We start from the raw sequence: 17130 nt of genomic DNA, 5'->3' as shown, positions 1-17130 counted from the left end.
TTTTCATATGTAATTACTGAAAACTTTCAAAATATCATCATTAATTAAATCTAACTAATTATAATTAAAGAATAATTTAATTATTTTTTAAAAAAAAGACTATTTTGCTCTTATATAAATAATTACGAATAATTTAAAAGCTATCCAATATTATATATAATGCAATAGTACTATGAAATTTATCTTATTTTATGTGAGACAAAATTTGTTGATAAATATTTTATTTTAGTCACTTATACGTATTTATTAACTTTAATAATAACCAATTAGGAATATTATGTTAAAAATTAATTATAATGGTGTATTTTGAAATAACACAATCTGGTGGTAATTCTGATATTATGAAAAAATTTAGTGGCAATTATGATATGTTATGTAAAAAATCCCCCTCAAAAAAATATTAGGAAAAGATCAAGTTCAAGCAACAGAGGAAACAAATCTCTTTAGTTAAATATTTAGATTTAATTTGATATGATTGGATCATGTTATTAGTTCTATCATAAGATTAATTTCCAGATCTTTACTTAGATCCATCTTGCACTATATGAATCGATTGCTTACTCTAACTCAATCTTTAAACCTTCTGCTTCATAATAGTCATCTTGTCTCTTCTACTCACAAGAGAAGAGGAACTTAGAGAAGCCAAAGTAGTCTTCCATAGAGTTCAAACAATTGAAAAATAAGCAGTGTTTGCATAAGAACTTATTTGCATTTAGGTTTCATTTTCATAATCTTCTATGAAAATAAGTAAGAGTTCAAAATGACTACATCTTGTAGGATTTGCTCCACCACTATTACAAAAGAAAATAATCCTGTTCCAACTAGTATAGGCTTAGTACTAGATACTAGTAATTTTCTGTAGCTGTCTTCAGAATCTTCACCTTCATGGTCGATATCTTTGTCGCGGTCTGCCAATCGAAAATGCATAGCCCATGCCATCATTGGTGGAAGAGCGCCATACAATATCATCATGCAATAGCCGCCCTAGAAAGAAGGCGATCGTAGATTTCAAAAGAATCTAATAAATTTCATACCAATTTTTACGAGAAGGATAACATAATAGAACACATTACCTAGTATGTTACGCTATTCAGCATCAGACAAGGAAAATTCAGAGGAAACCTTCACCATCTATTATACAAGTTCTCTCAAGAATCTAATTCAAAATTTCATTCATAAGAGGGACAAAATAGTTTTCCTCACTTCTTCCCTCAGTGAATTAGAGCCTGATAAAATTCATATCTAACATTTTGCTTCATGTTAGTTCAACAATTTAGTTTTACTGTGGTAAACTGACTAATTATTCAGGCATAAGGTTTCAGATTTTAGAGTTTTAGGCTTGTGATCTAGGGCAGTTAATTTGATATTCAATGTTAGAAGAGTTTGTAAGGTAGTTGATATCAATTTGTTGCTTGAAATTAGCTTATCTTTGAAACTTTTACGTCTTTCGAGAAATAAGGATACATAAGGATCGCTGAACAACAAAGAGAAAATATGTACTTTCGACGTAATTCATATCTGTAATCAGAGAATATACTTGTTACTAATTTCTAAGTTGAATCACTTACTGCAATGTCTGTCGCTAGTGAAAATGCATTTGGCACAATTGTTGAGATGAGTATGGTGGGAAGAATCACAAGTGAAGTTGCAAAAAAGCTGAGCTTGCTGTTCGCTGACGATTTTCTTCCCCTCTTGTAGTGAGCTCTATCTTTTGCAATGCCTTCAACTGAAACATCTCTGATCATTTCCTACAACCAATCATACTATTCATTATATATGCCATGTGATTTCTTGAGTGAAAGAAATAGGCCCAAAAGGTTCTTGGAGTGCACTTAGGAGAATGGATTATCTTGGCATGCACTTGCTTGCATCATTTAAGATTACTTTTGTAGTATAAGTTACCTAATGGTTTCATGGCAATAATCATCATCAATATAATAATTGAATTAAGGCAAACTTACTTGTGTTTGGATTGCTGGTGCAATGGAATTTAAGAGAATTTTAAGCTGCTCGATAAAGAATTGAGACGCTCCGAGGAGAGTTCCAATCAGCGATGTCCCAACTGCTAGAAGCGAAAATGTCTCTACCATCAGTGACATGTTACTCCATCTTGCAGAAAAGAGCATTTTGGTGAATAACAATCCTAGATTATCTTCAGTCAAGGCATGCTTATGTACCAAAAAGTAAAATAATTATTCTCTCAATAACAGAGGCATGCTATAAAGCAATAATTATGTACTTTAATGAGTTAGATACATATGATTACTCACGGTACACTTGCCCTTTCAAAACTCTGATTTCAAATGACATATATGTCTGAAATATATATATATTACCTTTAAACTCTGATTTCAAATGACATATATGTCTGGAATATATATATATTACCTTTGATAATGTTTCCCGGAGAAGACTAACCAATAGATTGATTTCTTTTCAGTTCATTAACCATATAAAAATTGATAAGTAGCAGGAAAAATGGGGATGGTTTAGATTAATATTCTCTTTGCATAACTTGTTCTGTTTCTTTAGGCCATCCTCAGCTGTAAATTTGTTTCATGATGCACTTTCTTGTGTAGGAACTGTTAGCTACTTTCAGAAGTAAATGTTAAGTTGAATGGAGCCCATAACCATCTCAAGATCAATCATATGGAATGTACTTATAGAGAATTTGGATCCAAATCTTATTAAGCAACTATCAAATTAACCCTTATAAACACAATCAAACATATGGATGTGATTTAAGATTAGGAGATGAATTCAAACAGGAGGATGCCACAACATGCTATTATAGAGAATATATACTAGTATTATTGACGTGTAGAAGTCAAAAGTTAGGCAATCGAAAAATTGCAATTGCGATGTGAAACCTACTTGTAGCCATGAACAAGAAAAGATTAATTGCTTACTGCATCTTTACCAAGTCCAAGGGATCAAAACCATCAAAACTTGAGGAGAGACCAAGTGCAATATCATCCCAAACAAGTAAAGATATCAATGGCACAAAGCTCCCCAATATTATCGATAACCTTATCCGCGCAAGATCCCCGCCAAGATATGCACAAATAACTGTACACAGATGAAGCTAAGATTGGTTCATGTGTAATTAATTACATGCTTCTTCATAAATTACCTAGTTGATTCTAAGTACCAGGTGCAATGTCATGATATACCAGTGAGAAGATAATCACTGGTATAGTTGGTGGAACCTTCTCCCAATTCGACATTGTTGTCAAGTTGGATCCACCGCCAGAAGCAATCGCTATAACTTCAATCATTATCAATAATCCTGCATTAGAAAGTATATCATGAGCAAGTAGATAGATTTATATCTATACAATGAGCTATATGATCATAAGGATAAAACATCATATACTATCAGTGCTAAGGATTTATAGTTGAGTTGGGTACTTGGGTAGAACTATAGTTTAGTAGACATACCTATCATTGAAATGGTCAACAATTGATTAACTTGGTCTATGATCTGTGTGCCACCAACAAAGATGAGAAATGCCACAACAAGTGTGAAAAAGTCTCCTGAGATGGAAGCAGGGAGGTTGATCAAGTGAGAGATGACTTCTCCTGATTTGGATGTGTAGGCGACCATGGAAGTGTAAGCCAAGAATAGGTAAGTGATGGTTGCCAAATTGCCTCCCCACTCTCCTAGTGTCTCTTGGGCCATGGTCCTCAGGGATATAACCTCTAGAACAACATCTTCTTCTTCTTCTTCTTCATCCTTCTTCCTCTTCTTCCATAGGTAGGTGTTAATCTCAGCTAGAAGGAGAGCTTCAATAACCAGAAAAAGCCAGCATATGACTATAGAAACAGCACTAGGAACAAAACCCTGCAATAGTCAAGAAGTGAAGCGTACTAGTATCAATGGCATGAAACTTGAGAGTTTCTTAGTTAGGTGAAGATAATAGAAGATAATGTCATGTTTGATAACCAGTTGACCCAAAAGCTTAAACTATCAGGTGATGGACTAATAATTATATGTTTAACAAAGAGTTTAAAGCATCTTGATCTCCATCCTTGTCGCAAAAGGCATAGAGAGCAGAACAAAAGAGCAAAAATGAAAATGGTGGCTAAAACTTGAATACTACGTTTGCAACAATTCTCATATGTAGCATTGAGATGCAACCACATCTAGAGAGAAAGAGAGTACTGCAGGGGAAGTCTTCTGTGGGATTGCAAGGATTCCAGACCCAATGCTGGTGCCGACTATCAAGGAAACGGCGCCGACTATTGTTCCTCTCTTCTTTGATGCTTTCTCCACCATTGGTGACTCTTCTGAGCTCCCTTTGGCCTCTGATACTACAAGCCTCCTCTTGTGTGTCATCAGGACCATCAAACTCTCACATACATGATGGTGCCTTTTAAGATTGGTGCAAGTGGAATGACTGCCAAAGGAAAAAAAAGAAAGTAGAACAAATGTTATTTAGACGTTCTGTCTTTGAAATCAAGATTGAAAAGAACATACTAGTGCTTCAATTTGGAAGAGATTGCTTTGGCTGGTGCATTGGTTCTTGGTCCAAGTGAGCTTGAAGTAGCTCTCCATATAGGAAAAGCATGGCTTCTGGTGTAGGAGGAAGACATGAATCCAGTTCCCAAACAAGCATGAGAGAGAGAGAGAGAGAGAGAGAGATTCTATAGCAAATTCAGTGGAGAATCTATGTGCACCATTGGAATCTCAAAATTAAAATATCAGGGCAGAAGAATATTTGTGGTATAGATAGGTTTGAGGTAGGGTGGTCAAAATAATCTAGTTTAGCTTTGTAAGGTTCAATCAAGCTCGACAAAGTAGACTCAAAATTAATTTCGAGCCGGGCTTAAAAACAAGCCAGATTAATTAAGCTCGGCTTGATAAAGCTCTGAAATAATAATATCATATTTAATTTTATATAATATATAATACATAATTTAGGCTTGAAATTACTATTGAGCGGCTCGTTTATTAACTCAAATTAAAATTACATTAATTCAAGCTTTATCTCATAATTAGGCTCAAATTTAATATCAATTCAAGCTTTATATTATAATTAGGCTCAAAATCAATTACCACTCCTAGTAGAAGGAATGTTATGATCAAATTCTATTACCAAAAGCCAATAAGACTGTAATGTATTCAACTCTAAATAAAACAACGCAGAATTAAAAGGCTAGAGAGGAAGAATTAAGACAAGATTGTATTTAACTCCAAATATCCATCTACTCTTATCGTTTCAATGAAAAATACAGCCCGACTCGACCCGATCCGACCCGACGTAATCCAATCCAATCCAAAAGCCTAACAACAGTGGCACGATACAACTAACCAAGAATTGGGCCAATTTGCCCCCAAAATCCGGCCCGGCCCACCCTCTAAACATACTCTAACTTTTATTAGTCCTTTGTTATTTTTTTTTCCTATTTTATTTTATTTTATTTTATTTATATTTTCAGAGACCAAAGTCTTATTAGTTACCTAAAACATTTTTGTAATGGAAGGTAAATGTCCGAAAGTGATCATTGTATTCTTAAAAGAGATCCCCATCAATGTGTCGGACTAAATGCAATAAAATACTCACTTAACTTGGACTTAATTGGATCACCGGTTTGATACTTGGATGCATCTATACATATATATATATATATATATATATATATAATGACTACACTACTCTAGAATTTTATATACATATTATCAAGACTATTGTAATAAAAATCCAACAAGTTAATAAATATTTAATTACACACCAAACACCTTATCAAATCAAAGGGTCATGTCATATCTTCTTTTATTTATTTATTTATTTTTTTTTTTTAAAAAAAGAAAAGAGATGGAAATTTACACATTCCTCCAATTATCCTGCCGACTTTCTCATCATCCTTCCTACCAATATTATTTATTGATATCTCCTTAATTTAATTCAAATCAAAATGAGACGCCCTTCTTTCCAATAATATTAAATTATAATTTGCGATGATAATGATAATAATAATAAAAAATATAAGAATAATTAAAAGTAGGTCGTCCACTTCCTTCTTTTGTACATAAATGTGGGACATAAAACCCCAAGATATAGTTAGCTTAGATGCTATAATCGATGAAAGCAACAAAGGAACCAATCATGCATCCATATCTTATCTTATGCAATTAATATTACCAATTTAGAGAAGATTAAATATAAATAATATATATATATATATATATATATAAGGTAAGGTGTACGTGCGTAACATGGGAATTAATTGTTAGGTCTTGGTAACATCATTGTTAGTCCGGCCATTATTCTCTAAATAGTGCTTAATTAATTAATTAATTGTGATGGATTGGAATTAATTAAAATTAATGAAGCTTTTCAGGATCACTTGTCGTTGCTACCACCGGCAAGCTCGGCCCTATCAAGTAATTAGATGACAAGTAGACGATCCACCGGATCAAATTAATCATTGAGATCACCACGTCATGCAAAAATTATAAATTTTCTTTTTTGAAAAACACACCTTATATTAGTTTTTATTTTCTATTGTAGAATTTTAATTATAAGGAAAAAAGTTAGGGTGTTTTTTATAAAGAAGCCCTATATATAAAAATAATGCACTTGTTCTTTTTAAAACATTCCGTCTTCTATTAATAATCCCGTCCCCGTTTGACTGCTTTTAACATGGGATTAGCAGAAAGATGTAGAGAGAGAGAGAGAGATAAGGAGATATTAATTATATTAATAATCACATCTCCATGCCTTTGACTAATTAATCTATTTTTCTTAAACAACAACTCTTTGGGCTTCCTGTGGGCCCATTCATTAGTTGGCCCCATGTGTCCCTAGTTTATTTGGGATTCTTATAAGCATTTAGCCTATGGAAACTTTCCTTTTGTCAGCAACTCTCTCTCTCTCTCTCTCTCTCTCTCTCTCTTTTCTTATTATTGTTGTGATGCGTAAAGAGGAATGATAGAAGGTTGGATGGATGGAGATGAAGTTTTTTCACAACAAAAGGCTACCACTATAAGGAGTTTAGTGACAAAACAAGTACATATATACATATATATTAGATTACTTTTTCTTTGTCTAAACTCTTCTCCATAATGGGTGACTCATCATCTCTTCTAGATTTTATTTATCAAAGAGAAAAAACTTTTAGAGGTTGAAGTGGGTTCTTAAGTTAAGTTTGTGTCCAACTCTATTTCATTTAGACTATGACTCTCTTATTTTTTTTATTAATATTATAGATGATGATTTCGACGATTCTAGACTATTCGAAAGTGGTTTACTGCGACTAATTTGATGAATATATAGACTCTAACATGGAATAATTATTGTAGTGCGATAGTCATATATTATCATAATATTATGCACCGGATAAATAAAGATTCTGTGTGAGGAGAGGAAAAAAAAATATATCAGGCACAAGGAAGTAATTTAGAATTTTTTTAAACATATATGAGTGCTTAATCACATATATCAGACCATCAGATATACACATGATCAATGTGTCATTGCGCGTTCAATGACATACTTGGACCCGTGTGGAATCCCTACCCGACATTAGCTTGTAAAAGGTTCTACTATTAGTTGAGAATATTATATTAGATTTATAAATAGTTACATAATAAATATATAATATATTGAGATATTACATAGGAAAAATAAATCTAAGGTACATAAAAATCATGAAAAAGTATCTATTCTTATGTTGTAATACTTTATATGTAAAAGTGCTAAAATAAAAGGCATCTTCTATGTCCAGATAAGAGTATTATTTTAGGAGATCAAAAGAGTATTCAAACATGGATATTGATTAATGCCCAAATCTAGGTTTTTAATGCTTTTTATACCTTTGTTGTCTTCTAATCATTTAGTGGATTGGCATTATACCCTACAAATCTCCACCAGTTGCAGGCTATAATGATGGTAGTCACTCACCATTATGACATTAACATTTAATGAACAATTAATTAAGCCAAAGTTTGTGGATGGAATGTCAAAAGTTTATGGCCATCCATTACCCCAAATTACAATACCTAATAATAATAATAATAATAATAATAAGACTTACTTTTTTTATTAAAAAATATATATATAAAAAGAATTATCACCTTAAGCTTAATTTTCCTTAAACAAATAAAATTAACTATATATATATATAATAAGATTAAATACCCTTGAGTAAATTTTTTTAAAATTAAGGTAAAAATAAAAAGAAAATTAGACTGTTAAAGTCAAGTGAGAAGTAGTTTACAAAATAATAACTCAAAATATTTTTTTTAAAAAAAAATAATAATAAAAATAAAATGTATGGGTAGGGTGACATATATTCATGAATATGTTAGGATGTGAACGGCAGTAAAGACAAAATTTAGAGTATTTTTTTTTAATAAATAATTTTCTATTTTTTAATATTTAGAATAAATATGTCGGATAGAGTTGAATATTTCCCCCCTCAAGTGGAGGATAAATAAGCATTTGTTAAGATAACACGAGTGGGGTATATGGGAATAGAAGTGGGAGAGAGTCCCTTATCCCACTTGGGTTATCTAAATATTAATACGGGTGGTACTTAATTATTATTAATCTCACGTCGTTATCCTCTGGGGTTTATAAGTTTTCCAAGAGAAGAATAATAAGATCTCGGAAAGTGAAGAATAGGAGCCCATATATTCCTATATAAGGACATTTTTTATTCCAACTTTTCTTTTGATGAATCTTAGACTCAGATGGTTTCAGATATGATTGGCGATTTGAAACAATAGCCGGTCATCCCTAGTCAAATGAGATTTGTAAAAAGGTCTATGTTTTAGATATTTTCTCTAACAATTTCCATATCTACTCATTTTTATTTATCATATATTCATATATAAGGATATTTTAGTCATTTTAGAGTCATTCAGTTTAGTTTAACAGAAAAACTAACTGTTTCAGTTTAGTCATAACTATAGGGATTGGTTTGAGATATTTTGAAGTATAACAGAGGTAAAGTGATTTTGAGCATAAGTATAGAAAAATAAAATGTATTTGACTTTTACTTCTTCTTTTTTTCTTAATCCTAGGAGATATATGTGGATATTTTTCTTAATTTAGGTCATATAGTAAAGTGAATCGCATCATCGACGGATATCGATCTACAGCAAAGACGGCTCTGTCGCAACAACCACCGCCATTGATTGCCTCGTCGAGTGGAAAGACAGATATATCCTCTCCTAGGTCTCCAAATCTAACATGAAAAAGATCGGAGGTGGCATCCGGTAGGTGAAGACTAGAGAGGTTGGAATGCCAGAGAGAGTAAAGGAGTGGATGAGAGAGAGAGAGAGAGAGAGAGAGGGAGGTCGAAGAAACTGAGGTTGGAGGTCGGAGGGATTGAAAGAAGGAAGGTGAGGTCACAAGGAGCGAAAGAGAGAGACGACAACTAAGGTTAGGTTAGAAACAGAGTTTGTCGAAATGCAAAGAGAAAGTGAGGGAGTGAGACTGATTATGTGAGTACCCCAAAAAATATACCTAATCCATATTCGTATTCAATTTTTATACAAAACTTTCCTATATTTTAAATCGGTATTTTATCGGATAAAGATTTTTTACCTATATTCAACTCTAATCGGGTTAGATAGTAGGTCAGATTATGTAGTGGTCCAACAACTCATTCATTAGCTTGACAAATTAAGCATATATAGTAGTACAGCTTCAGAAAAGCTTAAATCACACGTTTGTGCATGATAAGAATATTTACGATATATATATATATCGTAAATATATATATTTTACCTTCTATATTTAAAAAAAATCTCAAACCAAGTACTATGGCTGTTTTGATAATTTTGCTATATTATATCAAAATATGTATGTCTTCTTTAACAAATACGATAGAAACATTTTAGTTATTTTAACGTTATTCAGTTAAGTTTAATAAAAGAACTAACGGTTTCACTTTAGTCATAAGTATAGAGACTGAGATAAAGTAATTTTTGACATAAGTACATATGAGTAAAATACATTTAACCCATATATATATATATATATATATATATATATATATATATATATATATATAAAGCATATGTAATTTAATGGACATAAGTGACACCATCAATCAAAGAAGCTTAATTAAGCTTATAGAAACTATCAAATTATTATGACTCACTTCCTCATTATTATACAAGAACATAAGAATGGTGAAATGTTTTAAACTAATTAAATTGAACTAGCTCAGCAATAAAATCAAACAGATCAAATTAAGCAAGTTGGTTAATGAGACTAATTATGCAAGTATTCTTATAAAAGTTCCACCTTCTCTCTCTCTCTCTCTCTCAAAATAAATTAAATAAAAGAAAAATAACAAATTAAGCTGATCTAACCATATTAATAAATGGTAAAATTTCCCAAACATAAACCTTCTCCTCCTTGTTGATCTCTTTTCATAATTATCATATGGTATGGCCAATGCTACTAAACCATGCCAAAGTCAATGTCACGACAAATATCAATGCTTAATTTTGAAGTTAATGTCCTTCAAAATGTCATCATCAAAGATTACAATCTAACCATACCATACTAATCTAGATCTAGATTTTAGAGAGATTTAACAAAATTACTCTATAAGTTTTAATTTTATTATCATTCACATTTTATTCGTATAAATATTTATCATTTGTAACCGACATAATAAATAATATTTTATTACTTTAATAAATAAAAAATAAGAAACCTAAAATAGCAGTTCCTCTTTTATTTTAAAAAGCTTACTTAAAAAAAATGTTAAGATCATTTTATATCTAGGGTTAATATTTATGTAACTGCTGGTAAAATAAAATTGATGACAAAATATTTTTGAGGGGTTAAAAGTAGAACACAAAAAACTAAATTATAGATATCTCAAAATTATATCATCTAGAGATGATTTATGAGTATAATGTTGTGAACCAGGATAAGGTGAATTTATTTTGTACAAATAATGGTAGCAATTTAATAGTGGATTTAATAGAGAAGGTAAGATTCATAGGATGAGAGCGGAAGAGATAATAGTGATGGCAGTGTAGGATAGATTTGTGATTTAGATAAAAAGAAGAGAGAGAAGATAGTCGACCCTAAAGAAGAAAGGATGAGAAGGGAGAAGCTCACCGATGGCTAGGGTTTGAGGGAAAAGATGGCTGGCCCTACTGGACTATGGGGATTAGCAATCGAGAAGGAAGAAAATAGTATCAGCTTTGGATGGAAGGAGATAGTTGAGCGAGATGAGATTGGAGATGATAGAAATGTCAATATTCATCACTCTTCTCAAAATGACGGTCTTCGAGATATTTATAGGCTAATGAAAATTTAAAATAGTTCTAATTAATTTTAACACAACGATCTTGACATTAGACGTTTGAACCCAATATCTCCTATGAGGTGATCCGATCGGGCCTACATCACATCGGATAACCAAGGATAAATTACATTTTAACATATATTTCAGATAAATTAAAGTTTTTTTTTTAAAAAAAAATAACATCCTCGATTCTTCCAGTTGAAAGAGTTGTGTATATTTAATTATTTATATACCGCTATGTGTCACCTAACAGCCAATCACGAATGGGATTTAGGTGGGCCCCTGGTTGATGCCATCGTCGCTACACGTGAGGAGCACGAGTCCCGGTTCGTAATCACAGCCACAGGTGAGGTGATACGTGCACGCCCCCGTATTAATAAAATAGTACCCCCCTCGAATTGAGAAGGATAAAAAGAGAGAGGACGAGAAGGGGGTGCAGATTAACTTATTGTGGGGGGCGGGTAGTGATGTCAGTATCTCCACTCATGCCGGGAAATCAGGAGCTCTTTAATCTCTCCCCTTTTGTTGTGAAGCCCCAAAAACCAAAAAGAGAAGAGGAGGAATGGAATCCATCCAAATAAATAGTTTTAAAGACCAACTAAATTAAAATAAAATTAATTGATTTTAATTAGCCATTAATTTTATTATATCCTCAATTATGCATAAGGTAAAATTGGGAGATACATTTTAATATTTAATTTAATTATTTATAAACAAGGGGGAAAAAAAAATCCCATGATTATTCTAGATTGATTGTATTTCCTGGAGTCATTTCATTTCCTCACTTTTAACTTCAGACCTACCTTATTCATGCTTTTTAAAGCCATGATGGGATTGATAACTTCTGGGTTACTTTTTGGTTTAGCTTAATAAATATAATTTTGGGTTTCTTGCCCACTGTTTGCTTCCTTTAATTAAAGCATTCTCCTTTCCTTTGCTTCTTCTTTCTTTCTTTCATTTGCTTGCTTCTTTTTATTGGTATGATTGGAATACAATTCAGACCAAACTTTTTTATAGTCGTATTCAAATACACTATATACTATGATGCAATCCTTAGTTTAGATTTTCCTTTCTCTATATTGGTCTAATAATTATTATTTTATTGTTTAATTGTTCAAGTGGTGAAAGTGACAAGATGTAAATTAAACCCTTGTATTAAATTAAACCTGTGGAATAAAAATCAATACTTGATATTGCAAAATTTTGATATATAGCTATTAAATATAACCCTCTCTTTAATTCTTTCTTCCCGCAAGCTGCACAACAGACAAAGCTTGTGTGGGCCCGCATGGTAGTCGTCGGTCTCTTCGGGGGAGCCCCGCACGAATGCGCGATCCTGGCCGTCGGTTGCCGCGCACGTCGCGACTCCGTCCAGATCGCCAACCGTTCCTTCCTCTCTCACTCTCCCTCTTCCTCTTCCCCTCTCTCACATTTAAGATTCTTTCTTTTTATTAACGAGAAAAAGTTACCGTAGAGGAGGGAGAGGAACAGAGGAGATTATATTTGATGCGAAGAGGAGAGAGAGAGAGAGAGAGAGAGAGAGAGAGAGAGAGAGAGAGAGAGAGAGAGAGAGAGAGGAAGAGCCAAGGAACAAAACAACGCATTAATCACAGCCAAGAGGGGATAGGGGGAGGGAGAGAGAGAGAGAGAGAGAGAGAGAGAGAGAGAGAGAGAGAGAGAGAGAGAGAGAGAGAGAGGATTCATTTTTTTTTTATCATTTGATTTCATCGGTTACAGAGCGAGAAGAAGACATGCTCTGAATCCATCTGTGTCCTTTTGCCTCCCCTCTCCAAATGCTATACCAAACTCAAACCCCTCTTTTATTTCCTTTCTCTCAACCATCTTTGTCCTCTCCCCCTCTTCTTTCTTCGCGTGCTCTGTAAATAAAAAAGGAAGCCAAAGGAAGGGTGGGGGAGGAGAAACAGCAGTATCAGCAGAGATCTCCAAAGCCTGCCATCGTGGAAGAGAGAGAAAAGAAGAAGAAGAAGAAGAAGAAGAAGAAGAAGAATAAGACTAACAAGAGAAGGGAAAGAAAAAGTTGCAATTTTGAGAGCTACCCAGTTTAGGAATCCTCGGTTTTAGACGACCCACTTGGCAATTCCTCTCCTGTCGCTTCCTTGGGGAGATGTCCATCCAATAGACGAAGGAGGAGAACGAGAAAGGTGAGAGCTTTTCTTTTTAAGACTTTGACATGGAGGCGGCGGAGGAGATGCTGGTGGAGGTGCACGACGACGAGCCCAGCGTCGACGCCGACAAGCTAAACTACGAGATCTTCTCCATCCTCGAGAGCAAATTCCTCTTCGGCTACGACGACCACAAGCTCTGGGTGCCCAAGGCTCCCCCCGCCGCCGCCGCAGCATCGGAGCCGTCGATCAAGAACCAGAGGGGGAAGGTGTGCGTCCTCTGCATCGACGGAGGCGGCATGCGCGGCCTACTCCCAGGGAAGGCCCTGGCCCACCTCGAGCAGGCCCTCAAGTCAAAATCCGGCGATCCGGAGGCCCGCATCTCCGACTTCTTCGACGTCGCCGCTGGCACCGGTGTCGGCGGGGTCTTTGCCGCCATGCTCTTCGCCTCCCGCGACGGCGGGCGCCCTCTCTTCCGCGCCGACGACACGTGGCGCTTCCTCGCTGATCACGCCGGGCGACTATTCCGTAAGCCCAGGTCGTCGACTTCCTCCATTCTCGGCAGGGTGGGGAAGAAGAAGAAGCCCCTGTCGGCGCCGACCCTGGCGATGGAGGTGGCGATGAAGGAGGCGTTTGGGGAGAAGCTGACGCTAAGGGATACGATAAAGCCGGTTCTGGTGCCGTGCTACGATCTTAGGTCGTCGGCGCCGTTCGTCTTCTCCCGTGCCGACGCGCTCGAGAGCGAGAGCTTCGACTTCCGGCTGTGGGAGGTTTGCCGGGCCACGTGGGCCGAGCCGGGCCGGTTCGAACCGGCCGAGGTCCGCTCGGTTGACGGCGCCACGTCGTGCGTCGCCGTCGACGGCGGACTCGCGATGAACAACCCTGCCGCCGCCGCCATCACGCACGTCCTCCACAACAAGAACGAGTTCCCCTTCGTTCGCGGAGTCGAGGACCTCCTCGTCCTCTCCCTCGGCTGCGGCGTGGGCAGCAGCGGAGGCGGCGCCGCGTCCGCCGTCGAAGTCCGGCGGCTACGGAGGTGGGGCCCGAAGGAGTGGGCCCGTCCGGTGGCGCGGATCGCCTCCGACGGCGCCGCTGACCTCGTCGATCACGCCGTCGCGCTCGCCTTCGGGCAGTGCCGGAGTTCCAACTACGTTCGAGTGCAGGTACTCTCGATTGCCAAAAACAAATAAAAATAAAATAAAATAGAAATAAAAATAAAAATGGTCTTTTGTGCGCTTGTGAGAGTGAGAAAGGTCCAAAGATTTGATCTTTAGCGGGCAAGAGAACTGAGATTGGGGGGGTTTGGATGAGTTGTCTCCCATGTCTTGTGTTTGTCACGGACGTACTATGCCACCATTTCGTGGAGGAGGAAGAGCCGAAGAGGAGGCACTGCAGATCTTGCAGGGATTCCTTTGCTTCCTTTCCACTGACACCTTATCCTCTTGCTCTTTACTTTTCTTTTCTTTTTCTTTTCTTTTCTTTTAACCTCATCAAATTCTTGCTCTCCATTCTTTTGGTTCTGCGCTAGTGCTTAGTGGAGTATCATCCTATTGTTTTAGGCTTCTTGCTTGTCGTCTTCATTAATTGGTGCTTCCTTAAAGTGTCTTGATCTTCTCTTGATTTAAAGAGGATGATTTGCTGTTGGTGAGTGCAGGGGAGTGGTTCAAGCATGGAGAGTTGTGGAGTGGATTCGGATTGTGATCCGAGCCCCGAGAATGTGAAGGCGCTGCTGGGTGCAGCCGAGGAGATGCTGAAGCAGAAGAATGTTGAATCTGTTTTGTTCGGGGGGAAGAGGATTGCGGAGCAGACTAATATGGAGAAGCTGGATTGGTTTGCGGAGGAGCTCGTACTGGAGCACCAGAGGAGGAGCTGCCGGATTGCTCCCACTGTCGCCTTCAAGCAAGCGCCTCCACGGCCCCAACCTTGACTAGTTGGTTGCACTGTAAGAACTAGTCATCTCCTTACTTTCCTTGTTGTTTACTGAATCCTGCTGTTCTTTTTTTTTATAGCAGTGTACCATTGCTTTGCAAAGAGTTTACCCTTGAAAAATGGGGTCAAAAAACAAAACAGAAAAAAAAAATCATTGTGAAATAGTTCCAATTTGATGGTTATGTCCGCGAGAAAATTATGATTTGCAGTGTTTCTTCTTGATCAATCAATTTTTTTTTCTTATATCCTAAGAAAATTGTCTCTTCAATTGTTTATATTAGAAATTTCAAGCTCAAAAGGACCACTACATGGAAGTCCAAATTTCTCTTTTACTGTTTCGATATTTGTGCTCTGTAACAGATATTTCCGGGCTCCCCTATAAGCTCTTGTGAACGAATAAGTGGATAGCTTATAATAGTGTCTTTTTATCATTTTAGTCTTTTCTGTTGGGTAACTCTGGAAATTATCTTCTTTCATTTTCCTGCAACAGTTTATTATTGGTTTGTGGTATTTGTTAGTTGAGTGGCATTGGAAGTTCTTGACGTGAGTCCCGGATTGGCTGCAAGGCATAGTATCTATTCCAACCTCTGATATTATGCTTCTTTAGCTTTCTAGACATGCAATCATGTTGCAACTCTTGCTTCTGCTGGCAGCATAATAGTCTTGTTGATGGTACTAACAACTTTCCAATATTCTTTTCTTTGACCCGGTGATGTTAATTCTCCTTTTTTGTTAGTTCTTTATGAAGCCCTAATGACATTTTATAAGAGCATACTAAAGGAACTGTATTTCTTGTTTCAGCTGGATATGACTGAATTACTGTTTTTCTTAGATTATAATCGATGTTACAATGTACATGTTAATGATTTACGGTGATAAAATAGTTCCTCTATTGCTTGTGAGCCATCCTGCTATCTTTCTCATCAAGTATTAGTTTTTGTTTGGCGGATGGATTATCTTGTTGATCACCACTTCAACCAACAGGAATTGGAATCTCAGACCAGAAAAAGTAGCTTTGTGTATGTCAAGCTACAGTGACAATGTGGTTCTGTCTCATTCAGCCAAAATGCTCAGGACTAGTCCTTGTTACTTAATCTAAATTGTTCATTCTGTAATGTACTACCATAAGTGACAACTACCATACAAAAATTATATTTATCTGATTAGATTCTCTTATTCCAATCACAAAAACTAAACGACTGTGCGTAACTCGTAGAAGTTTTAGTTGAATCTCTTTTATGGTTTCCTTTGACCTGCAGAATGATGGTTTTGTATGGTGCTCCTGAAATTGTCCCCTTAGGATGTTCCAAGGCACTATCTTGAACCGTTCTTATCGCATCTTCTCTAGTATATAGTTTGCATTATTCTTTTTAATCTTTTTCTTTTGTTTAACTTTGAATTGCTTCAAGAATACGTAATTATTCTTTGTTCTGTATTGCCTTCTACTTCTCGTAGCATCATGTCAGGTAGTAGAGGGTTTTGGCCTTTTGGGTCTAAGCAAATTTCACTTCCTAATTTAAGAAGTTAAGCTCTTTGGGACCCTGGACCAATGTGGTTGAGAAATTGCAGTCAGCTAGATCGTTATCTTGAAGTACTTAGCTGCAATAAAAGTTGCATTTTAAATTGATTTTGATTCCTCTACCTCAATAATAAATTAATAATTACCACTGTTTTCCTGTTACACTGTTTGATGCAATTGGTTGGTCACTAGAAAGTTGATTCTATCTCTCTTTTCTTGTGATCTTCAATTTTGTTGGGAGTTTTTAAAAGGCAGTAATTGATTTGATGCATCCAT

General features: G+C 35.9%; 2 protein-coding genes across 2 annotated transcripts; one reads left to right on the top strand and one right to left on the bottom strand.

Moving 5' to 3' along the window:
- Nucleotides 1-650: 650 nt before the first annotated feature.
- On the bottom strand, nt 651-4663 carry LOC140760803 (uncharacterized). Its single transcript, XM_073097821.1, has 8 exons — nt 4481-4663; nt 4166-4400; nt 3442-3844; nt 3152-3289; nt 2910-3069; nt 1962-2109; nt 1569-1748; nt 651-984 (listed from the first exon to the last, which is right to left on the bottom strand). Exons 1-8 carry the CDS (start codon nt 4594-4596, stop codon nt 736-738), a joined length of 1629 nt encoding a protein of 542 aa, XP_072953922.1. The 5' UTR covers nt 4597-4663; the 3' UTR covers nt 651-735.
- Nucleotides 4664-12825: 8162 nt separating this feature from the next.
- LOC140761578 (patatin-like protein 7) lies at nt 12826-15578 on the top strand. Its single transcript, XM_073098974.1, has 2 exons — nt 12826-14569; nt 15061-15578. The coding sequence occupies exons 1-2, from the start codon at nt 13475-13477 to the stop codon at nt 15331-15333; spliced, it is 1368 nt and encodes a 455-aa protein (XP_072955075.1). The 5' UTR covers nt 12826-13474; the 3' UTR covers nt 15334-15578.
- The last annotated feature ends 1552 nt before the right edge of the window (nt 15579-17130 follow it).

The sequence above is a fragment of the Typha angustifolia genome, chromosome 6 (assembly GCF_048772165.1).
Source record: "Typha angustifolia cultivar Huaian chromosome 6, ASM4877216v1, whole genome shotgun sequence".
NCBI classification, from domain to species: domain Eukaryota; kingdom Viridiplantae; phylum Streptophyta; class Magnoliopsida; order Poales; family Typhaceae; genus Typha; species Typha angustifolia.
Note: the sequence above shows the minus strand (reverse complement) of the source record. Positions and strands in the feature narration are given on the sequence as shown.

What these genes read in the sequence shown, in the direction of transcription:
- LOC140761578 (XM_073098974.1), top strand. Translation starts at nt 13,475, where the DNA reads ATGGAGGCGGCGGAGGAGATGCTGGTGGAGGTGCACGACGACGAGCCC. An exon ending in CCAACTACGTTCGAGTGCAG is followed by an intron (nt 14,570 to 15,060) that starts GTACTCTCGATT and finishes TGGTGAGTGCAG; the next exon opens with GGGAGTGGTTCAAGCATGGA.
- LOC140760803 (XM_073097821.1), bottom strand. Translation starts at nt 4,596, where the DNA reads ATGTCTTCCTCCTACACCAGAAGCCATGCTTTTCCTATATGGAGAGCT. An exon ending in GTTGACCATTTCAATGATAG is followed by an intron (nt 3,290 to 3,441) that starts GTATGTCTACTA and finishes TTTCTAATGCAG; the next exon opens with GATTATTGATAATGATTGAA. An exon ending in TTGGACTTGGTAAAGATGCA is followed by an intron (nt 2,110 to 2,909) that starts GTAAGCAATTAA and finishes CTTTTCTGCAAG; the next exon opens with ATGGAGTAACATGTCACTGA.